The 25,458-nt window shown below is 39.3% G+C and overlaps 1 protein-coding gene across 11 annotated transcripts in view; it reads left to right on the forward strand.

Moving 5' to 3' along the window:
• Window positions 1-25,458, forward strand: part of FBRSL1 (fibrosin like 1) — a 505,865-nt gene that overhangs the window by 451,946 nt on the left and 28,461 nt on the right. For all 11 annotated transcript variants that reach the window (XM_063454406.1, XM_063454397.1, XM_063454402.1 and 8 more), the window contains one exon: window positions 15,774-15,822. In XM_063454406.1, coding sequence (XP_063310476.1) covers window positions 15,774-15,822 — 49 coding nt within the window. The remainder of the gene's footprint in view (window positions 1-15,773; window positions 15,823-25,458) is intronic.

Consider the following 25,458-nt stretch of genomic DNA (forward strand, 5'->3'; position numbering starts at 1 on the left):
TGATTTAAAGTGGCCTAGGTGACTATAATGGTCATTTGGTTATTTTCTTCATGTTACTGTTCCTTTCTCTCAGATTGTATTTTTAATTGTGAATCCTTGCGACATTGTTTTCATTCATTCCCATCCTTTAAACTGTTCTTAATACACATCGGTAAAGTGTATGTGGTTAAGTTTGCCAGATCATGACTTAATGTAGAGATGGCTATAAACAATACTCTAGTCTAGGGGTATATTGGATGCCAGAAAATACTGTTTTATATTGAAGGCAAAATAAATCCTTTTTGTTAATCTCTGGAAATAAAATTCCCTATATACAAAGTTATTCACTAAAGTGAGAATTGTTGGGATTTTAAAGTTAAACCCAAAGAAACTGAGCTGGAAGCATAGCGGACTTTGAGAATCTCTCCCTGTTGGTTATTTTGAACTTGATTTGAAATTCACTTTGAATTCCCAACAATTCTCACTTGGTGAATAAACCCCAATACCGTTCAAGGCATAACAAAAAATTATCTGTGGTTAGATCATGGGATTTGGCCGTGTATTTCACACAGCTTAGGCAGTGCATTATGGGTCATATGTGTAAAGATCAAATTTGGGGCAAATGATAAATGTGACACAGTCTTTGTGGAAATTAGTGGGATATTCCTAGTGAATGGCCCATTTTTTAGAACTTTACCCCAGCGAGTAAATAATACATATATAAAGATTTCATTCTATTTTCACCATCACTTAATTTTATTTGCTTGTTATAGATGTGTGGTGTTCTGTGCATTAGGAGCATCTTCTATTACTTCTGTATTTATATCTAATGAGCCAGGATATTCCATAGAGCTGCGTCGTTGAGTGCTGGTAATTACTAACACAAATCAAAAGCTGTTGAGGGGATTGTGCCTGACAGTTTGTGTAAGGGGGATTACAAGGTGTGAGTGAGCTGTAACTGGTACAGCCAGCCAGGCATGTGAGTCGTCAGAAGACAATGACAGCACAGGTGAGAAGCAGTGACATGGTATGAAAGGGTCACATGTTTATTGTTCACTTTAGGGCTTGCAATAATCAGAAATAAAAACATGCATCAACACACTTTTTTTTTTTTTTTTTTTTTTAAAGATTGTTTACCCTTTTAAATTTTGATTTGGCTGCTCTACTAAAAAGAGGAACTCTAAAACCATTTTGCTTTTTGTAATGTTCTGTGATGGCCATGCATTTCAATTAACAGATTACTAATTCTTGAAAGTAAAGTTCTCAATGGGAATCATAGTTGCTTCCATGTTTCATAGTAAACAAATTTTAATTTAAACGTCAAATGCCTTTTGGCTAGTTGGTTCACTTGTCTCATCTTTATTTCTTGTCATTAATTTTCCTTCTAACTGGAGGGTCAAACTGCCATGATGTGATTCTCATGGGAAAGTTTGCTGATTGGCCTGGCTGAGCTGTTATAGGCCCCAGGGTGTTGGCACACATGAAATAATAAACTACATTAACAGGTACAGTTGCTCTCATGATGTATAATTCAGTACTGGTTGGTGCCAGCCCATATCTTGATGTTGACTGAGAAGCTTTTTAGAAGGCAGCAAAAACAAAAAAAATATATACGATCAGTCGAGGGAAACATTATGGAAAATGTTTCCACCTTGGGAGGCAGTAAAATGTATTTTTAAATGTACTGATTTTTAGTGCTTGGTAGAAAGACCATGGAAGACCACTATTATGCTGTGCTTGGTAATAAGGGCATTTTGGGATCGCCATTTGTACCAATTTCAGATAATTGGGAACTAATGGGAAACTTCATGCAAAAACTATTTAAGGCCGTTTTTGTTACACACAGTGTAGCAAAACAAAACATTTAATGCATCACGATGGCCAACTAAAACATGCATTTCTTTAATTTTTATCTTCTTGCCGACATGTGACTGATAAAGAAGGCATTCCAAATGCTTAGTGCCATAAAGTCAAATACTGTACATAGCCAAAGATAACGTTGTTTGGTGTTAGATAGAAGCCAGTATAAAGATATGGTATTTGTAGAATGACAAATAATAATTCTGCTGTTAATGGTTTGCTCCTGACGGAATAGTGCAGAGTCCCACCATTATTGTACTTTGCATTACTTCACGTCTGTTATTTTGAATCCGAAATCAGGTGTTCTTTGTTCCTTTCTCACATGAGGGCCATCACCTGCAGGGCTACATAACATCTCCCTGTGTGCCAGCCTACTGAGGTTTATATATTTTCGGTGATTCTGGGAGAGACTTACTGTGTGCCAGGCTACCTGGCATATAAACATACCCAATTAATGAAACCCACTGGAGTGACTATGTCCTGTGCTGAGAACACAGATTAACATTAAGCTGGTACGAAAAAGATGTACTGGGGGTCTGCATCACTGATTCCATTGACATGACAAGCATCTTGACATCCCTTGTACAGCACAAATAACATGTAAACAATCATGGTCAAAGTGTATCTGGCAAAGGGAAAATACATTACCTTACAATGATAATTGTTTGAGGGTTTCTCCTTGCACCCTTGAATATGTGTACTTGTGGATAAATGCTGTATAACCTTGGGTATGTGTATATTTGCATACACTCCTTTTATTTGATTAAAATCGTGCACATTCATTTGTGTGCATGTTTTAATGTAATAGTGACACTGGACATTACTTGGGGCCAGCTGTGTACCTTGCACTAGATGCAAGAGCTGTTTCCTGTCTGCATGGCTCCCCCGTAATTCTGTCCTGGGCACACATCCTGCTTCAAACCCCTTTTCCTATGTTCCCAGCAGGATCTAGGACCACTTTACACGCTTGAGCTGATGCAGCCATTCATAGTTTCAGCATGGCATCGGTCCCCTATGGGGACAGAGGGCATTTGACAGTGCTCTTGTCCCAGCATGCAGCAATCTACTCCTGTCAAAAGTAGCCACCATGCAGAGCGGAATCAGAGAGATTAGCCCCATATTCTATTCTTTCATCTCAGAGGGTGTTTTTATCCTCCTTCTGAAAATCTCAAGCTTGCAACCGCAATAACAGAGAGTTCCTGTATTGATTGTGTTCCTGAGCAGTGCATTTCTCTGGCTGATTGTGTGTTTGGGGGGAGGAGATGTTTCTTCCTGGCAAAGAATGATGAACATTTGATTATCATTCCCTTTCTAGTGGAGAGGCAGCCATTATACTAGGAGGGCTGTTTCAGTCCTTTATCTCCTAATTTTTTTTGTTATTATGGGCTTACATATTGAAGAGTAAAGTGCTAATATTTGAAATTCATTCCATGGTACCATGGATTCAACCTCTTAAATGCCAACAACACTGATTATAAATCTGCCAAACAAATACAGGGTCGTCAAAACCGATGAGCAGTGTATTTAAATGAATACAACAGAGGCTGTATAACCAAATACACAAAAATAAGTCCTGCGCTCAGATTCCCACTACTCCTGGTCAGCAGCAATGACCATAGTATACATCAGCCCCGATACATACAATAAAAATCAAAGAAAAGAGGGATTTGGGGTAGTGCACAGGTAACTCTTTTCTTGTGTGTATTTGGGCTGATGTGTACTATGGTCATTGCAGCTGCCCAGGAGTTGTGGGAGTTTGAGTGCAGTACTTATTTTTGTGTGTTTCTATTTGCTTTTGTATTATACAGCCATGTTACAATGCTGCCTCCCAGCCCATGTGTTCCCTATTAAGGGTTAATATGTATGTAGGGGTTTAGAAAAATACCCCTTTCTGTCTTATTATAGATTTTTTTTTTATTTTTTTGCCTGAAGCTGAAGGAAGCAAGGTGAATTGTTAGTGTAGGGCCCACTACACTAGAGGTGGGTTTATACCCTAATGGCACTTGGAGTGAAACAAAAAAAAACCTTTAGTCTAAATATGCACAGGGATTTCTGGTTTTATAACCAGACAAAAAGATATGTGAGGAAGTTTATATTTTGCACTTACTGGTGTTTGCTTTAATTTCTAGTTTAAATTTCTAGTATAATATGAAAATCCAGCGCACTCCCTTATATACTAAACAGCAACTTTGGTGCTGACCGATTGTTGGTTTTTTTTTTGGTTTTTTTTAAACACCTAATCTAGGCAAAAAATTATGGGGGTTTAATTACGTTATATGGTCATACATTGCATAAGCCTGCCACAATTTTTTTATTCATGCCAGATTTAATTATTCTAAATTCCATTCAGATATACTCATGTCAGTTTCTTTCCAGATTTAGTAATTCTTGGAGATTTTAGTGTTTTGTATTGATTAGATCAGCCATAATCATTATGTAGTACTAGTTTGGTCACTGTACACACTACTACTGATCACTACATGTTTGGTAAGGCAAGAGTAGATGATGAATACTGATTTGGCATAGAAAAGACTTGTAGGCATTTTTTTTTAACCAATAAATCTGTATTCAGAAGAGGTTATGAAAAAATCAAATTGGTGGGGCACTTGACAAATGTAAAAATCTCTGGTTTTCCTCTTGAGCTTGTTCTGATACTTCCATAATGGAATTCTAACTTAATCCTGCTAGTTTATTAAAGTGGTGGTGAGATCAAAAGGTTACTAACATTTACCATTAGAGACAAACAAATGTTTACATGTCATGTATACAATGTTCTTTTTAAAACCTGTCAAACTCTCCTGATTGAAACGATAATTGTTTCCCATCGGGAGCAATGTTTAATAAATCACAGGTAGAAAAAAAAAAAAAATCAGGCCTCCTGTCTTTTTGGGGTTTTTTGGGGGGTTTTTTTTCTACCTGTTTTTGAAAATGTTCAATAGCATGAGCTTGTATAGTTCTAAATGAAGCATTTAGTCCAAGTGTCTATTTGTTTCTAGTATATTTTCTAGTACAACAACTGCAGGTTTTAACTCTGATTTTGCATGAGCAGCACATTTCATTAGAATGTGCACTCACAAAAGGTGACAACCTAAACACTTGAAAAGTAAAGGAAACTGGTACACACCCCAGTGTCTAGTCAACTTGTGCTTGTAGACAAAAGAAAGACATCATACATTTGGATTCTCTATTATGATGTCTCTTGGACTGTTGCTTATCCGACTCTTCTAACCTCTCCTCTGTGTTTGGAAAATAGGACAGCTAATTTTTAAATCTTAGCTTGGGTAGGATCCTGCTTCCCCAATCTCAGCACATCCAGCAGCGAGGCAGTTACATTATGTAAGATTTTATTCTTTCTTCTGAAGCTGAAAGAAAATTGAGAACCTAATTTTCTAACCCAGTGGGATTCCTTGATATGATTTCCCTGCACTCCACACTCCTTTCCTCCTTGCACATTCATTATTTAACCATTTTAACACTGGTACAGTCATTTGATCCATGTTAACGGGCTGGTAGTATCTATTATGCATCCTTATATGACCGTGTTGAATTTTTAAATTTTTGTTCCTTCTGAGTTTATCATGTGGTCGGTGGAATGGCGCAAGCTCATCACTCCACCATTATGCTAAACATGAATCTGGCCTCTATTATCCCATTCAGCTTATTACAGTTCCCTAATGTATCTTGCTGTAATAGGAATGGAATACAGTGTTCTTTGCAAATTATATTTATTTATTACCCAAAAAGTAATAGATCATTTTTTTTTGTGCATAAGAAAGTTCATCTTTTTGAATTTGAAAATCTTTTATTTTCAGGCTCAACTCTCATGATATACTGTTATTTGATTCTGCCAAGCTTATATAGTTTTTTTTTTAATATTTAACTTAAACACACAAGACAAAACCGACTTTTATACCTAGGAAATTGATCATTCTTTGTGGTTGTTGCCTATAGAAGTACTGTTCATGTTGCTGCCATATTCCCCAGCAGCTTTGTTAGCCCTTTAGTCAGCACAGTATTCTCCTACCTATTTATAATATTGTTTATTATGGTCATTGTCACTGTGTCTTTGCATTTATTTGACATAGCCTGCTATTGGGGAGGATTATGTCGATAGTAAATGGGAAAAAATACTATGCAAACTAGATAATGAATAATTGTATTTTTTAAAAATGAAACTGTAACAAGGTCTACTTTAACATGACTACCTAACCCAATCCCTAATTGTGGGAGTGGACGCGCTATTAATTGAGTAGGGTGATCAGATTTCAAGCATGCAACCATAACGCCGATTCTGATAAAGCTCAACCATGACCCCAACTCCCCATCCAACTACCGTCCTATCTCGCTACTGCCAGTTGCCTCCAAGATCCTTGAGAGAGTTGTGTATGCGAGATTGACAGACTTCCGTGCTCGTCACTCTGTTGAAACAGCTGTGACCAAAGTATCCAATGATTTATTCGCTGCTAAATCTCGTGGCCATTACTCTATCCCAATTCTCCTTGATCTTTCTGCTGCCTTTGACACTGTTGTTCATCAATAGCTTCTTCTCATTCTCCGTAATCTCGGTCTATGAGATACTGCTCTCTCCTGGTGCTTCTCCTACCTCTCCCAGCGCTTTTTCAGTGTTTCTTTCTCTGGCTCTGCCTCTTCTCCCCAACCCTCTCTGTTGATGTCCCCTAGGTTCTGTCCTTGGTCCCCTACTGTTCTCTATCTATACTGCCTCCCTTGGTAAACTCATCAGTACCTTTGGCTGTCCTCTCCTGATCTCTCTCCGCCCATGTTGAATTGTGTCTCTGAATGCCTCTTTGCAATTTCCAGCTGCATGGCTGCCCACTTCCTTAAACTCAACCTGTCCTAAACAGAACTCAAATGTTGCTACTGGTCTTTCCTCCCTCAAGTGTTGCTACTCCCGTGTCTCTCCCTCCAAGTCAGCGGCGCCACCATCACCTCTACCTCGCAGGCTCGCTGCCTAGGTGTTCTCTTTGAAACCCTAATATTTGTGCTCCACAAAGTCTCCTGAGTAGAACAATACCCCCCATGTACAGGTTTTATGGTGTTTTTGAAGTTACAGGGTCAATATAGGGCTTGCCTATTACAGTTTGCCAGATTGGTTTGCTGGGTCTATTTTGCCTTTTGAGACCATATGGTAGCCCATGAATGTGAATTAACCCGATCATGGCATACTATTTTCAAATGTAGACAACCCAGTGCATTAAAAATGGGGTATGTCCAGTCTTTTGTAGTAGCCACTTAGTTACAAACGCTGGGCAAATTTTTTTTTTCATTTTTTGTAATTGTTTTTATAGTAAATTATATGATATGATGAAAATAATGGTATCTTTAGAAAGACCATTTAATGGCGAGAAAAACCATAGAATATGTGTGGGTACAGTAAATGAGTAAGAGGAAAATTACAGCTAAACACAAACACTGCAGAAATGTAAAAACAGCCCTGGTCTTTAATAGGAAGAAAATTGAAAAGTGGTCTGGTCACTCTAGGGGGTTAAGCCCATGACTCCTCTCCTGCGACTGTCAAAAATAACCTGCTAAATTCTCAGGGATTACTTTTCTAGCAACCTATTTCATTACTTGTACTTATACCCTTTGTGTCACTATACCCCACTCACTCTAGCATTTAAGCTCATTGTTATTTTTATTATTTTATTGTTTACATAGCGCCAGCAAATTCTGTAGCGCTGTACATTGAGCAGGGCCCTCAACCCTTTTGTCTGGTTACAATTACATGTCTCTTAGTCCACCCATTGTACAGTGCTATGGAATTTGCTGACGCTATATAAATAATAAAATATTTTTTTTCCAGCAAGGAAAGACCACTGAATGCTCACAAATAATAATTATTAAAAAATTCGTAATCAGACTTAGAAATATGTCTTGCTTAATCCATTCAAAACACCCTTGAAACATTTTGTACTTTACATATTTTATATGCAAAATGTATGTGCTTGTGAATAACAAAGGTTTCAACTGCTTAATCCAGCGTGCTTATCTTTTTTTATTTACGTTTATGCAAATCCATCCAAGGATATGTGGGGTTCTACACATGCATAAGTTATGTACGTTGTAAGCCTTGGTGCATTAATCCGGTTTACGGGGAGGTGTGAGCACTGCCCTCAGGACCGTGATTATTAACAGGCTGCTGCACTGTGTCACTCTGAGCCCCTTGGGACATAGACAGCAGTTCTAGGAAACAGATGCACAGTGTGATAGAGAGAGCGCCTTGGGACCCTGCTTCCTGGATTAAATCCATCCCTCAGACAGCATTACTGTTAGCTAGTACAATATACAGCATATGTGACCTAGTTTTAGCACGGAAATGGTTAAACTCAAATTCCTCTCTATATAATGTTATAATGAGACAAGGAGGTGTGTGTGTTTCTCTTTCCTTCATAAATACAAATATTTTTGTATTCTACATCCACCGAAATGAAGCTTTAATTATCTTTCATATTTAAAGCTAAATTATAAACTTTGTATTCATGGACATTTTAAAGGGGCACTATAGTCACCAGAACAACTACAGCTTATTGAATGTGTTCGGGTGAGTATAATCATCGCCATCAGGCTTTTTGCTGTAAACACTGTCTTTTCAGAGAAAATGCAGTGTTTACATTACAGCCTAGTGATAACTTCACTGACCACTCCTCAGATGGCTGTTAGAGATCCATCCTGGGTCATGGCTGCCTAAAATGCATCCAAACATTCAGTGTCTTCTCCCTCTGCATGCAGACACTGAACTTTCCTCATAGAGATTAATTGATTCAATTCATCTCTATGAGGAGATGCTGATTGGACAGGGCTGTGTTTGAATTGTGCTGTCTCTGCCCCTGATCTGCCTCCTTGTCAGTCTCAGCCAATCCTATGGAGAAGCACTGTGATTGGATTAGGCCACCACTTCTGATGATGACAGCAGACCGCTTGCTGTTCTGAGGCAAACGACATGCAGAGGTACAGCTTCAGGCTTGAATACAAGTAAGATTTTGCTATATTTGGGGAGGCAGGGGGGCTAGATGGTTTTTTTAACACTATAGGGTCAAGAATACATGTTTGTGTTCCTGACCCTATAGTGTTCCTTTAACTATTCTTAATCCGTAAGAGGAATTACAGATTATTCTACTACATACTTTAACCTTTTTTGACAATGACCCATTATGTTTATTTTCAAACTATAGTGACCTTTTCCATCGTCCCTGCCCTGGCCCTGCTTCAGTAAACTATTAATAATGGGCATTTGTTTGTAGCCTGATAGAAGTTGCATAAATACCGTCGTTCTTGCTTTCCTGTATGCGCCAGTTTTGTACGCATTTGCCTTTATTTTTTTTAAACGTGTAAAACTTTATACATTTGTTCCCTTTTTGTTGCATTCTCTGTACTATGCCAAAATAATCTGGTTTTCTGACTTTCCTTTTTAATTTTTTGCTTAATGATTTGCCATTGATTAGAGTTCTACGATCAAAAAGCAATACATTGGTGGACCCCTCAACCTCCCCTTACAAGAGCAACACACTTGGTGTTTGTTGGTTAATTTGAGTTTCCAGGCTACGGAAATCGTATAAATGGAGGTATTTCCTGGTTAAAGGACCACTATAGTGCCAGGAAAACAAACTCGTTTTTCTGGCACTATAGGGTCATTAGGATCCCTCCCTTCAGCCACTTACCTTTCTGTAGCACCGGGCTCCCTCGGCGCTGGGGAACTCTTCTTCTCCTGCCGATGTCAGCGCCGGATGCGCATGCACGGCAAGAGCCGTGCGCGCATTCAAACCGCCCATAGGAAAGCATTGCTCACTGCTTTCCTATGGACGTCCAGTGGTTCTCACTGTGAATTTCACAGTGAGAATCGCGAAAGTGGCCTCTAGTGGCTGTCAGTGAGACAGCCACTAGAGTCTGGATTAACCCTCCGTGTAAACATAGCAGTTTCATTCAGCTGAAATGGTCTGGGTGCCTATAGTGGTCGTTTAAGGGAGAAAACTAAATGCAATTTCTTCAAACCTTTCTCTTACCAAAAGCATGGTAGAGGAGGACCAGCAAGGATAGTAGTAGTGAAATTTGCTTACAACTTTAAATTTCCTTTACATATTTTTCCACATTCAACATTTTATTTCCATGTTTGTTTTGGCTATCACTGTTGCGGTCTATTCTCATATCATACTAATTAAATGAAAGTGTTGAATCACACTACTTCTTGTCTTCTATTATGTGGGTTTGATGTTGGAGCATAAAATTCCTGCCAAACGTCTTGCTGTACATTTGCTTTTAATGCATAGCGTTGGATAGAATGATACTCCCTATGTTCCATGCCCACCGTATATGTGTCTACAAAAATGGAATTTGCTACCGCAATACCATTAAAAAAAAAAAAAAGCTTCTGTTTCCCCTCACCTCCTGCTTCACGTATTGGCCAGCAATAAACTACCACACTGTTCTTTTCACATGAGCCGTTACATCTGCTCCAAGCAAGTATAACACTGGTCTTGGCAGCTTGAAAGGCTAAGGCAGCCGTCCGTCCGGTGCCGTTATTGTCACAGGTGCATTGGCACTGGCATTCACTCTGATGTGAATTCACTTCCTGCGTAGGAAAGAAACAAACACTGTGAGGAGAGGAACAGAGCCATCTGTATTGGATGTAACTCTGTAAACTGCCTATAAAAACATGACCACCTTCCAGGCAAGCGGCATGGTCTGTAGACAGTGTGCATTGAGAATCTAGTGATTTGGTTAACTCTAAATTTGATTTGAGCAATGATGACACTGTGACCTGTTGCTGTATATGCTTTAATGAGGAAAATTAGTGTTAATACAAAGGTAGTAGAATTCTCTCAGAACAGACAGTGTTGGTAAAAAAAACAAAGCTGTTTTGTTTTGACCTAGCTAAATGGTTTACCATATTTATCTGTTCAACATCCAAGCTATTTGTGAACGACTTGGTTTAGAAGTATGAGGTATGGACTCTATCTCCTAAGGTTGGTTAATCATGATCAGATGCTATTTCTTGTTTTTAAAAATCCAAATTAAGTCATGATTTACTAAGTTCTTTGTAAACTATATTCAAGCATTAAAGCTGAACTGGGACTTTTTTTGTAAAAACCCACAATCCAAGGAATGGCCACTTTCATGATGGAAGCCTGGTGTGTAGGGGAAATGTAGATATACATATGTGAACACATCTCTTCTCTAAACTATGTTCCTCGTTGGCCCTGTCTTCAGATTCTGGTTTAAACTTCTTGAAACTCAAGTTACTAGTGTATTTCGGCATTCACAAGGTAAATGATAAGATGTGGTGACCTGAGCTGCCTCAATCTCTACTTATTGTCATCTGTCAGAAGTGACATTGCCGCTTTAATTCCACTTAATGTAAAATTATAAAAAGGTTTTATCTAAAAAACTGTGAATAGTGCAGAACTGACTTGGGATTGTCAAATGTTAGGCCAAAATCGCCGCCATGCTGGGAAATGATTTATTAGAGAATTTTTCCATTCAGGCTAGTTTAGCCTAAGATTTACAAAATGTGTGGCCATATTTTTCAGTTCATGTGGAACGTTTATTGTTTACAACTCAAATTTAGAGTTTAGAATTTTGCTATTCTCTAAATAAGCTGTCAACTTGTGTATGTACGGACATTTCTCTCCTTTCTCCTGCAATTAAAACTCATATTCACCTCATCTGTTCTGCTTGTGTAAACACATGTTCCCACAGCATGCAAACCATGCGGGACTGTGTCCTATATGCAACGCCCCATAAGCACATTAGAGGCTGTTTTCTCATACATTGTATCACGTAACATGAATGACTCTCAAGAGTGCATCTTAATAGAAAGTGCAGACATGTAAACAAGAAAACAAAGATTAAGCAATTAGAAAATGATCTGATCTTCTGGAACGCTTTTTTTTTTTAAACAATTTTTTTTTTTTTTTTTTTTTTAAATAGTCTGCTGTGTTTTAGCTTTAATAAAATCTTTCAGCCACATTTTCTCAGCATCTGTTAAACACATTCAGTACTTGGCCAAAAGGACTGCTTAATATCATAATGGTGTTTTGACGTACAGTCGAGCTCATGTTAATGCTTTAAACAGTGTTATGTCTTTACCAGTTATTTTTCTAAGCTTAATTCTTACCCAGCCAGTTGGAGCAGTACCTTACGTGGAAGGTGGGTGGGAGACTGAGATGAGGGAACGACACTATTTTATGTTACGTAAAGAACAATGGAGATGGCACTCACCAAATGGGTATGGAGGCAGGAAACACAGGGCTCTACGGTAATGGATTTCACTCCAAAAAATAGGTGTGAAGTAAGCAAAAGGGACCCGGCGCACACGAGTTCCCAAACTGCAATTTTATTAGGAACCCAACCGCAATGTTTTAGCCCCCAATAACGACTTTCTACAAGCCTATGTCTAGTCTCGTAATAAAATTGCTGTTTTGGGAATTTGTGTGTTGGTGACATGGAATTCCCATCCTACTGGTGCTAGTGTGAACTTATCCATGCACATCCATCACAAACACAGGGTTACCTCCAAAGGGCTGCCAAGAATATCTCACACCTGGTATTAAATCAGTCAGTGCCTTCCACCTCCTCCTGCCTGCACAAATGTGCCACGCAGTGCAGTTCTGTGCTTGTTATTGCAATTTTGTGGAGCTCTTTTGATTTACAGCTGTTTTTACGACCATTGAGACAGCCACAAATTGAGGAAATCTCATAAAACGGAGAGCAAATGTCTCCTTCACAGCTCCGGCAGACTTCTGGCAGCTCTGCTTTATTCCACTGAGCAGGATGTGTAAACAATATAGAGTCTCCAGAGTGACTGTATCAGTACAGTTAAGTGGTAACAGCTTGAAAAATGCCTTTCCCCGTATTAGAGGTAAAACTTTGAATAGGCCCCCAGGCTAAACTAAATTGGTGACATTTTACAGAAGGAAGAAAGGGATAATCTTATATGCATAAAACGAGAGAGGGCAGGAGCCATAATAATGTCAAAGTAAGCTGAACTTTGGATAAGCCACGGGAAAGCGGCCAATGCTGGCTGTGTCCCCTCTGTAACAGATCCTGCAAACTTCCTTTCAGATCATCTCCTGCACTTCACAAATCCTTTATTGCATGTCCTGGGACCATATAGTCCCCAAAGAAAGAGATCCTCAACCTTTTCGAAAGTGCCTAATGTAGAAAAATAGTATGTTTTACAGAGAATGCGTGTTTTTTTTGGGGGGGGGGTGGGGTGGGGGGTTTGGTCCCCCTCACCTGTCTGTAGAGTATTATTTATAATTTTTATAAAGTGCCAACAAATTCCACAGTACTGTACAGTAAATCTAGATTTGTTGAGGCATCAAATAATTGTTTTCTGTCCAAATGCCTTGGCTCCATCATTTACATATAAAGCCACCTGATATAAGTCTGGATATAAGACCTGAAGAATCGCTAATTTTAGATCTTTAGTAACTAATATTTTATTTCAGATCTAGTTTTATTAAACATATATACAATTTAAAAATGCCGTAAAAAGACCAACTATTGTGCATTATATGGTAGATAATGACCAATAGTTTTGATGCTGCTCCTCTGTGTCACAAATGAGGACCATGAGTTTTTCAGCATTTTATGATCATTATTTCTACATTCTTTTCTTTGCACGTATGAGCACACCATCCATCATCTGTTCAGGATCATGTAATATTAAGATTTTAAGTCAGGAAATGCCACTAATTACAGGATTCTATATATACTATATATTTTAATCAATCCTTCCTGCCGTTTTGTCTGCCATCTCTGAGGTTTGAATATTTGCTGCCGTGCTGTCTTCTTGCTTCTAGCTCTAACAAGCACAGTTTCGTTTGGATGGTATTGGAGCGTTTCAAAGCTGAGTGATTGCTCTCTGCTCAGATGCTCTGCATGAAAGGGCTTCTCCACGCCACCTCTGATTAATCAGCTCCCATGCAGTGAGGATAGGGTGTTAATTTGGAAAAGCGGTGGAGAGGCAGGCATGAGACCTCAGCAGCTGCTGCCTGTCTGTTAATGGCAGGATTGACAATGGAGGAGACATGCTGGTTGGGTAATGCAATTGGGAAAAGTTTTAAAGCAGTAAGCGCACAATTATCTTTTTCTTTCTTTTTTCTTTTATTATGAGTGTTAAATACAACACAACACGTGTCAAGCATAGTTTCAGCTACAGGAAGTTTGTCATGGAACAGATATGGAGTCAGGAGTGTACATGAAGCATTCACATTCACTTTTTTGCATTTAACAATACAACATAAGAAAAACAAAACAAAAGTGTGTCAAGTATAACATGACCATGAATAATTTTCAGACAGTATAGTTGTATCAAAGGTCAGTAGGATCCCCAAAAAAATCACCTCCATCGTTGACAATTTACTTTTAAATAAAAGCGAGGCATGTTGGTTGTATATGGCTATGAATGGAATTGCCAAGTTATTATCATGAATAGATCATTGTTTGTGCGTTTTACCCTCAATAGCCATTATCCTATTAAGCTCATGTCTGCATGTCGAATCATATATGCATCTGATAGCAATTTATCTATCACAGATTTAAGTCAAATTGCCAATTTTGCCTGGATAGTTGGCCATCCTATTTGTCCCTGTGTCATTATCTGCTTAAAGTGTGTCTGCCACCTCAAATTTCTTTCTCCTGTTGTTTCTGCTGCTCTTTCTCTTTCAGAATCCGTTCTTCATTTCTGATCTATTTCACTTTAAAACATAAGATAAAGTAGAGAGTTCTTTGTCATAAATATTTTTCCTATGCTTGACAATCTTGACATGGGGTGCATAAAGGAACAGTATAAGGTCGGGAATACAAATATATTCTTGACACTGCAGTGTTGAAAGCGCGCGTCAGCTCTCCTGCCCCGTTTAAAAGGGTTATAAACTGACCTTTATTCCACCTCTTTGGCTGGATCTACCTCATTGGCTGAGATCATCATCAAAATTGCCAATCTCAGCCAATCCAATGTTTTAACATAGGAAAGCATTGGGAGGCTATTGCGTGTGCGTGGCAAATTGCTGCACCAGTTATCATCGCCTCTACTTGCATGCACGTTTAATGCTTTCCAAATGTAAGCATGGTTTTGTGTTTTGGGGCAACCATTTGGATTAGGATGGCAGTCTGTGGCATACTGTTTGGTATTAGGCGGGCCTAGTACACTCTGGAACTTTCCTCGTTAGACTATCATGTCTAGGTGTAACAATTTAATCAAGTTGGATGCATTTTGTAATTAATAGACAACTTAGGAGCTAATAGAGAGTAGCTTGCAGCAAGTGTTAAAATATGGGAAGACTCACTAGTTCAAGTGAGATTTGGTTAGTTTTTGCAAAAATGCTGAAAATGTTGTAACACAAATCAAGAGTAAGGGCTCAGTGATTCATAACTTCATTAACTTTGACACCACTAGGTGTTTAAAAAAAAAAAAAAAAACAGATTAAAAAACAGATATCTGGCATCAGTGCTAACTTCTTTTTTTTTTTTTTTAACCTGATTTCAGTAGCTTAGGGAATGCTTTCAGTATTAATATTATACTTTATTGGGTGCCAACATATTCTGCAACCATCATAGCTGCTTCATACAATATAGGCAATGCCCTGCAACTCCTTGCAGGATGCTCTGATATAAGTCTCCCGTGTGATAAACTGCTCATACATTTATTTTAAAGTTGGATTTCTGTTTGAGGAGCTATTATTGAATGTAGCTTCCCCCTTCAGGATATATTCTATAATGAGAAGACTAAGGTTGCATGTGGATTTAGCAGCTCACGTAGTCTGAAAGTGGATTTTACTGTAATGTTATATAGCAGCTGGTGGTCTACCTATTGGCCATTGCTGTACTAGACAGTGTTGCATTGTTAATTTGCTATGAAAATTGAGGGATTGTAGTTTGTGTCCACTAATCATTCTCCTCTTTTTCTTCCTCAGTGCTCCAATGTCGGCTCTGAAATACTTTTCTCTCCAGCTGCCTCCGCAGGTAAGTGAAAGGGATATTGCTCAATGGTTTGTGCATTGACCATCATGTATTGTGTTGCCTGTGTGCCATGTTGCACTAAACTAGTTAGGCTTATTTCCTGGGATATGCTTTCTTAGCTTTTGCACTGCTATGTCCCATTTTTGTTTTTAAACCATCTCAATAAAAGGTGTGTTTTACTTAAATATGGATTGTATCTACTGTGTATAAGATTCTCAGTGTTAGCTGGTGTATCAACGGAAGTTCTGATTGTGTTGCCTGTTTGCTTTCTAGTTGTAAGCTGTGTTAAATTGGTCTTTTTTTTTTTTTAAACTTATTTCTAACTGTACTCGGTGTAAAGCTATGTAGCAGCAATGACAACGTGTTTATAATGTGCACATTGTACTACTGGCCTTCTAGCTGTTTGACTTTCAGTCAGTAAGTGACATACCTGAGGGTTGCTTATCTAATGGTAGATTAATTGGTTTAGTGGTCATCAGGATTGTTTGTCTGGTCCTCTTGTTTGGCTTTGCTGTTTATGTAATCCTAGTGTTAAACTACAGATTTAGCTGTTTTGAAAGAACAAATTCTTGCATGCTGTGTAGTGTACAAAGTGGTAGATGATATGGATCTCAACTGATCTACAAGAATGCATTGACTTGCAGAATCACCTAAAATAGCTAGTTATATTGTTCTGTGACAAGCATGTACTGATTTTTACATAAATAATGTGAACTAGAGATTGGTAGTAAGAAATACTGTTAAGTATTTCCTTAAGAAAACACTCCAAGCACCATAACCACTACAGTTCACTGTAGTGTTTATAGTGTCATTCTTCCTTAGGTCGCCTCCAAGCTTACTGGGGGTCCATGGCGTCATTCGCATCCTTCAGGAGAGTCAAAAAGCTCTCTGCACTGAACTAGCCTAACGATGCAGGTTTAGTTCATTGGCTGGGAGCATCAGCTGATACTGTCAGTGATATGGTCTTGCACGACAGGTTTGAGCTCATGTGAGCTAATGAAAGCTCCATTCAAATGTGTCCTGCTCTACTGGCAGTCCTTATTTAAATGGCAAACCATTTGTAAATGGTTTGACTACTTACCCTGGGAGGGAGCACACTACTGGCTATGGTTCTTCGTGTTCCTTTAATCCACCCTTATGGAGACAATATATACCAATCTCTGTAAATCCAGATTAGTAAAGCCAGCTTAACCATGTTGTAGAAAAATAAAAAAATACTCTTTTGTGCAGGAATATATTTTATCAGGCATTGAAATACAAGAGTTTAGTCGTGCATCTCCAAAACCCTGTAAGTGAAATTTTCATACTTTGTGTCCTTATGCCCCTTTTTCTCTACCTGGAAAGTTTCCCCTTCCAAAGCCTGAGAATACAATTATTACAAAGTGTGCTTGAATGTCCCAGTAAGAAATGTTTGGACATTCTCTGACCCCCACCCACTCACATACAACTTGCATTGACATCTTCTCATCTGAGAGGGCAGGCACTGACCCTGGGTCAACGTGCTTGTCTTTTAGACGCTTTTAACAGTATATGCCTAATTCCATCTACCGCACAGGCACTGCTGTCCTGCATAGCTAGACCACTGAACCCCAGTTTGGGCACTGTAATCCCCTTCAACACCGATAAAAATCTAAATGGTTTGCTTCCATGTTGTGAAAAAAGGACAAGTTTAATATATTATCATAGTGTATAAAGTGAATTTCAGTAGACCTGTGCGCCAATCACATATCTGTACAACAGTCTTCATGCAGCAGCTCTTATTGATATAACTATGCTGTACTTAGGAGATAGTGTTTCTCGTACATTTCTATTTTTAATTTTTTTTTTGTCAATCTTTCTTTTATTGAAGCATGCAAAATGGGATACAAAATAAAGAGGGGGAAACTTAAAAACGGTTTACAATATAGGGGTAGTACATCGTTGGCATTGAGAAATTACATTTCCTGAATAGTGATGCCTCATTTCTTTTGTTTGTCGTGTGAATAGCAAAAACAAAGTATAACCAGGAGAAATGCCTGTCTAGGTAAACCATGCAATATCGTAGCATGAATAGAGTATGCGCTTTGCCTTTAAACTTATAACATGCTAATTAACCTAGGCTAAGCGTGAATAATTAACTGAGAGAACACGCAGTGATTAAAACTATGCTAAGTAAAATGTGATGAGACTAAGGCATGTTGTGATATTTGCAAGTCAGGCTCATTGGTGGTAAAGATAACATTTCTACAGATATACATGCTCTCTTTTTTTTTTTTTTGAGTAAGGTAACAATGCAGGTTAGAATACCTGTCAGCTGCTATGCATTGGCTAGTTGTAGGGTGTTGACAGGCTAATCAGGCATTACTCTAGCTGAGCTCGAGCTATGTGCTATAATACAAGTGAACATACAATTATAGTGGAGTGAACACATATAACACGGTCATAGCAGCTATCTAGGTCAGGGTGCAACTATACCATTGGTGTGTTGGGCTTGCAGCAAAGCAGGTTAAGTGCTCCGAGTAACGTAACGAGAGGCTGCCCCCGGTGATAATGATTAAAGGACCACTCTAGTGCCAGGAAAACATACTCGTTTTCCTGGCACTAGAGTGCCCTGAGGATGCCCCCACCCTCAGGGACCCACTCCCGCTGGGCTCTGGGGGGAGGAAGGGGTAAAACTTACCTCTTTCTCCAGCGCCGGGCGGGGAGCTTTCCTCCTCCTCCTCTTCTTCCTCGCGACGTCATCGGCTGAATGCGCATGCGCGGCAGGAGCCACGCTCGCATTCAGCCGGTCGCATAGGAAAGCATTCATAATGCTTTCCTATGTCCTATAGAATGTAAGCTCGTTTGAGCAGGGTCCTCTTCAACCTATTGTTCCTGTAAGTTTATTTGTAATTGTCCTATTTATAGTTAAATCCCCCTCTCATAATATTGTAAAGCGCTACGGAATCTGTTGGCGCTATATAAATGGCAATAATAAATAAATAAATAAATATGGACGCTTGCGTGCTCTCACTGTGATTTTTCACGGTTGGGCTTCCGGCGGTGTGACTGGTGCCATGGAGGTTTTCTCCGGGGGGCCTTCGGCCCAGGAAGGTGTGTGATGTGGTCAGAGACAGCAGCTCTGTGGGGATTACCCGTTGGATGTCTCTCCCCGCTCCGCACTTCGTCCCTCCTCATTGTTCCCACCGGGTCAGGCTGCTCTTGCCCCGCAGCGTTGCTCCAAGCGCTCCCAGAACTTTTGAAAGATCCTGTTCAGTCGCTCGGTGTACTGCTCCTCTAGGTGAGTGCTTTGGCTGCCTTGTTGGGTTGGCTTGGGCTCCCGCCATTGAGCCGCGGACGCCATCTTGTGTGGCCCACTGGCCGTGTCGTTCAGGCTGCAAGGTATAGCTGGGGCCTTCGGTGTCTGTTGCCCTGGTTTGATGGGGACCGGGATGACCCCTGCCGGTCCATAGGAGGGGGGACTCATGCCGTGATTGTAGCTTGGTGAGGTCCCAGGAGAGCGGCCGTCTCTCCCGTGGTCCCTCCGTTTGTCTCGTTGCGTATTAGGCCGTGCTGCTAGGCCCCGGTTTTTGCAGGCGCAGCTTCAAGATTCGAGTACCGGTGAGTGCCACTACGGTTGCAGGTTAGTCCCCTCTATCTGGTCTGGCTCGTTAGGTTGTCGTTAAGGCTGTAATTGTGCTCGCTGCCACCAGAGCGTTTAGCATGTGCGTCCGCCCATCTTGTCGGTCAGGCCCCGCCCCCCTCGTACATTTCTATTTAATGGACTTAACCTTTTCATAAACTGTTTTCTTTGGGTTGTTTTTAAATTTTTGCTTCTATCGTCGATCTAATTTGACTATTTTTGCATTGAAATTGAGAACTGGATATAGGTTTATCTTGCCATTTAGAGCTACATGTTATTTTCTATGCCATCTTTTCTGTGTATCACAAAGGGATCTTTATATTCTCCCTCTCCCATAATCCCCTTAATTCTTGCCCAGAATTGGTCAATAGCCACTAATCCCCCTTGTGGTTTATTCCAGGCAGCAGGTCCCTCATTGATTTTTAGATTAGTCAGTTTTTTGTTTTTTGTTGAAAAGGGGCCAAACCTTTGCTCTGCTTGTGAAAGGAAGTTGCCTTAATAGGCACGAGATAAGAGCACAGATATTCAGCATGATGCAAAGGTTAAGCGTTAACCTCTTCGTCTCTGGTATACTTTACTTGACAACTGAATAGACAAAAGTTTTCTTCCAGTATGCTACAAAATAAAAGATGTTTATCCTCTTATTAAATGTCTTTAATAATATATATTATCCTTTAAGTTGTGGAAGGATGTGTAAAGCATGCCTGGGCCTTTCAGCACTGAAGGGATTGTGGTACATTAGTAGCATGGAAGGGGTTAAGCATTCTTGACTCCCTGCAGCACACTGGCAGACTGTTGCTATGGGAACAAGATGTAGGGGACACTTGCCATACAAATCAAGGGTCTTAATTAGTGACTGGTAGCTCATCCCCTCTTGGTTTTCAGGTTACAGACTTATAGTGTGGCTATATTTGTCTGTTTCCATTCCTTTGCTGCAAAATCAGATTATGATTTTGTAGTAGAATAGAGACACTGTATAGCATAACATATATTTTATGTTACATATATAGAATTGTCCTTCAGAAAGAAAACCTGGTCTTCATTTGTACACAATATGAGAACACATTTAGTTACATTAATTAATATTACCTTTTATTTAAAAACAACCACCAATTTTTGGTGCATTTTAGAATTGTTTTTAAATCAAAATCCACAGTGTTGAAATCCTAACAGAGATTAAAAACAAAACAAATATATTAATTGCTGGCTTTCGCAGTGCTTAACTAAACGGAAAACAGTTGAGATTGATGTGAACAGATAAAAGTTGAGATTGATTTGTCATCTGAAATAGACACACAATTTGCTGTTTCCTAAAGGAAACTGACCTGGCCATTGGGGACAAAGAGCAATAGGATAGAGCAGAGGGTGGAGTTAGGTGGGTTACTGAAAAGGGCTCAGTAATAGAACAGGACAGGACCATCATTTTATCCCAGAGATTGGCATAGAACATGGTCTTATTTATTTGACCAGTTCCTCGGTTTGCCCTAAATAATAGTCAGCAGGATTATACTGAACAGTAATTGCTTCTGGAGGTTTGCTGCTATCGATCTGTTGGTAGAGGCTCAATATGAGCACCAGGGCCGTGTTCATGATTTAATTGCTGTGATTAATAACTCACTCTGAGGGCTAGATGACAATCAATATGAATAGTAAGTGACAGCCGGCAAGCCCTGTGTATTTCTCCCCAATGCCTTGTGGTTTGCTATTGTTCATTCTGTATGCTGCCTGTGCTGGGTAACCCTTCCACTGCTGGAACTGTATAGTGCCAAGGCCCATCCAATTACACAGAACAGTGACCCTTTCTATGACAGGCATGTGATACTGCAGGTTGCAAGTAATTTCTTAGTCTTTTCAAAATAATTTCAAATTTAAATCTCAATATGTAGGCGAATATATATTGAAATACATTTTGCATATTAAATGTTTTAGATCATATTCAAAAGGTGTAGTGTAAGCCTTTATTGCATTAAGTTCAAAATTGACTGTATAATTAATGTACATACACACAAAAAACGCTTGAAATATAGGGTTTCCATAAGCCAGGGTGTAGTTTGTCCACGTTTTATATTTGACCCTTTCTGTTATGCCAAACCAAGCAATTGACCATTTTAGCAGCAGCAATTAAATCTGATGCGATAGAAGGGTCAGAGGGGTTGTTAAAAAAAAAAGCGTTGTTATCAACAAAGACCACCAACCAAAGTAAACTCTGTTCTGTTCGTACCAGTATTAAATGTGTATCCTAAGAGGATTATAATACAGGTTTCCTGCCTTGTGTGTTTACTCCTTCCATGGTAACAGGCAGCTCTTAAGTGCAACATGGAGCTCCATACCATCAAGGTTAATGTCTTATGCAGATGCACTGAACAAATTCTGTATAGATCAGTTCTAGCTGAAGGAGCCAGCTTTCTTCAATGCAATTAATCTAATGCATATCTCCCTGGCAGGAATAAATCCCTGTATAGAACTGTCAGATGAGTTCTCCTGTGGCTGTGCCTGTGACAGCCTTTCATAGTGTGGAGAGATATACACACACTCTCAAATGTTCCCTCTCCCCCAAGGCATCTTCTCTCCGTCCCTTGACGTGCTGCTTAGCTGCCTCCATCAATTTATCTCTGTCTGCAGCTTGTCTTGGCCGTCAGGCTCGCACCGCAGGTGCTGCATCTCCAATGTCTGCGTGAAAAGAGCTCTGGGAGCTAAGGAAAAAAGGGAGTTCTCAGGAGTGCCTTGGGTAGAGACAGGAATTGACTATTCTTAATGACCAATTTAAATCCCCTTGGAACAGCAAGCCACCTCAGAAAAGACATTATATTTGGATAGAATCGTAATGGTTAAGTACATTACAAGTAACCTCAGAGGTCAATGAATGTAGCGACTAAAGTCCAGCAGCAATTGCAGACATACTAGCCATTCCATAATTTTTTACTGTAATGACCTGGTCATAGAAATTGCAAAATGCAGTTAATCAACATCACAATGATTTTTGATTATACTGCCTGATATGTAATGTGAACTCTGGCAAGAGATGAAGGCGAAGTATATACGGTAAATAGAAGAGATGAGTCCCTGACATATTTCTATGTCTCAGATATGCCCAGCGTAATAAAAAAAGTTTTTTGTTTTGTTTTTTTTAAAGTGAAAACTCCTAACTTATGCTTGTAGGTTTTTTGGAGTGGAGATATGTTTGAAAATTCCCTGAGCAAAAGAGAAAACAAAAGAAGCTAAAGGCAGCTCCTTCAAATAAACTCAAACTTCAGGACAAAAATTACCCCCTGAAAAAGGAAGAAAAAAAACTGCATCTAAACTTGTGTCAAGTGTGGCTAAAACTGTTTATAGAGAAATAGGATATGAAAGGACCGTAAAACCATTTACAATCTAAAAGAACAGCAGCCAACAGGAAAGATCTCTACATTGAAAATGGCTGATGTTTTGGAGTGTCACATGTTCTTTAATAATGTAGTTTGTGAACACTCTCTGATTTTCCATCTTGTGTGGTAAAATCATGTAGCATGGGGCAACAAATCATCCATTTTGCTCTATTACATGAAAGGCACTTACCGTAGTGACTTCTGTTGCCCACATTGGGAAAAAATAGCACGTTGACTTCAATTTCTCCTCATTTCAAGTGCAGAAAATATTCAATACATCTGTTTCATATACATAAATATACTTTTAATTTTTATTTTTTTTCATTCTTTATTTTTGTTTTGCAAATTTTTTACCAGACAGGCTCGGTAAGACATTACCGCTTTCACCAGGCCTCAACGCTTCCTCCGTAGAGCTTGACAACAGGCACTGTTCAAGGCTGGTTTAGGGTACCCCGTCTAGTATAGACGATAATCGGGACTGGTTGGATGCTAGCCAGAGGTGATAGCAGTCATTATTCCTGTCGAATGACAGGTTCTGAGGAGGAGCTCTAGCTAGGTGTGTCTGGCCGCCATCAAGCTCAGGTCCCGCCCCCATACATAAATACACTTTTCATGTTAGGTTTTAATTCCTGATAGGATTTACTTATGTCCCTGACACTTTAATGTAAAGTAAGCTCGTGGCCTTGTCTAAATTTCGACTTCTAATTCATTTGTGTTTTTGGTACATGACCAGTGTTGATAAGGAGTTAGGAGATAGTAGTAGTTTTCCAGATACACTGCGTTTCTTTAGCTTTTCCTCTTCTGAGCTTTTAGGCCCACATATGTCAGACCAGTAGCATCACTGGGTCAATTCAGTTTATTAAAGCTGGCAACTGCCTTCTCCGCATTACCCTCCTGACAGTCGAGGCATCTGACAAGTGGTAATTGATAGTGGCAGCTGTCGTAAGGGTGTTTTCTAGCTCACCAGACATTTTATTTTGACAGTAAAGAGCAGTGGCACCAAAGAGTATCCGATCCGTTGGTTCTTGTGTATAGTAACTGCAGAGATGTGTTCGTTTACAGATATCCTGTTTGTATTCCCCCTACGTGTCCTATCAGAGTCATTGCTGCCAGCATGTATTTCCATTTGCATTCTCCAAATTTTTTTAGTTTATCTGTGAGAAAAAGGGCAGCCCCCTCTAACACCTGTGTTGTGTTGCTGTCTGCTTAATGTTAGAAAGATTTCTATATATTCCAGGTATTCCTTACTATCCTATTTCTGGAGTAAACAATTCTGGCATATTTCAGTAATACACATTTACAGGTTTACCTGTGCATTTACCAGTGTTTCTCCCAGCCCAGTACCCTAGTGTGCTATGTAAAGCCAGCATTTAGTTCCAAATGCTATATAGTGTAGCTGTTATAATGCTTTGCTTGTTGATAAAGTTGTCTTTTTAAGCCTTTACGGAAAAAAATATATTCTGACGTGGATATGTAAGGCTATGCGGTAATATTTCGTAAATCACCATGTTTTTTGAGTGACGCTCAAATCAGTAGAAATTAAGTTATACTGTATCTTACAGATTATGGCTTATGTGAAATGACAGTTTACTCTGACGTATTACATTGTGACATGGACCTTCAAGCAGGGGACAATTTATACTCCCAGGGATTACAGATCCAGATAAGCCATGAATGCATATCCCTACCCACCCTAGTGTTGGGTGTCATGGAGATGTCTCCTAAGAGAACATTAATTGGAATGTCTTGTGAGAATAGTTAATTGTTTCAAAAGAATAATTTCCAGGACCACTGATGGTACGTTTAAGAAATGGCCCATATCTGTGCTCCCGACACATTCATATGCCACCACGCATGTTTGAGAAATCACTTGCCTCAAACTGGACAAAGAGGTACTCTATAGCAGGGGTACCCAAAAGGTGGATCCATAGATGTTGTAAAACGATAACTCACATGATCCTTTACATACCTTTAGAATGCTTTAGAATAACACAGCATCGTGGAAGCTGTAGTATTAAAAAAAATATCTGGGGATCTACCTTTTGGGCATCTCTACTCTATTGTATATTTAAAAAAAAAAAAAAAAAGGTTTACTATCAGTTTAACTGTGCTGATGTTCCATAATTGCATGAACTTTGCAGTAGACAAAATAAAGGTAGAACTCTTGACTCTCTTCCTAATATTCTACAAGCAACATATAAAAAAACAAAATCTGTCTAGCAATGATTATTTAAATTCCCAATGCCTGAGCTCACGCCACTATCTAGTGTAGCAAAGGAGCCAGAGCCAAATGTATAGACTGAACTAATTGGATTTTATGGAAACCAGAAAAACTAATAGAAGTCACTTAGTTTTAATCAGAAATCTCTGGATTAAATGTTATGTGGAGGAGCTAGCGAGTGAAAGTGTACATTGCCCTCTAAAAACGTGCAGGATCCAACCGCACATAACAAATTAATCCAAATTAGATTATAGAATCAGTTGCCAGTTTATTCAGATTGCGAGCACATCGTTTTTCCATATTGTGCCATTGTATCCCAGGCTGTTATCTAATTGCTACTACTGAACAATATCCAAGTTTATAAAAAACTAAAAAAAAAAACTAAACAAAGGACATGTTATTGGCTTGTGAAAGACAAAGATATAAAAGAGAGTTTTGTGGTTGTTTTCCTT

The sequence above is a fragment of the Pelobates fuscus genome, chromosome 5 (assembly GCF_036172605.1).
Source record: "Pelobates fuscus isolate aPelFus1 chromosome 5, aPelFus1.pri, whole genome shotgun sequence".
Classification (NCBI taxonomy): Eukaryota; Metazoa; Chordata; class Amphibia; order Anura; family Pelobatidae; genus Pelobates; species Pelobates fuscus.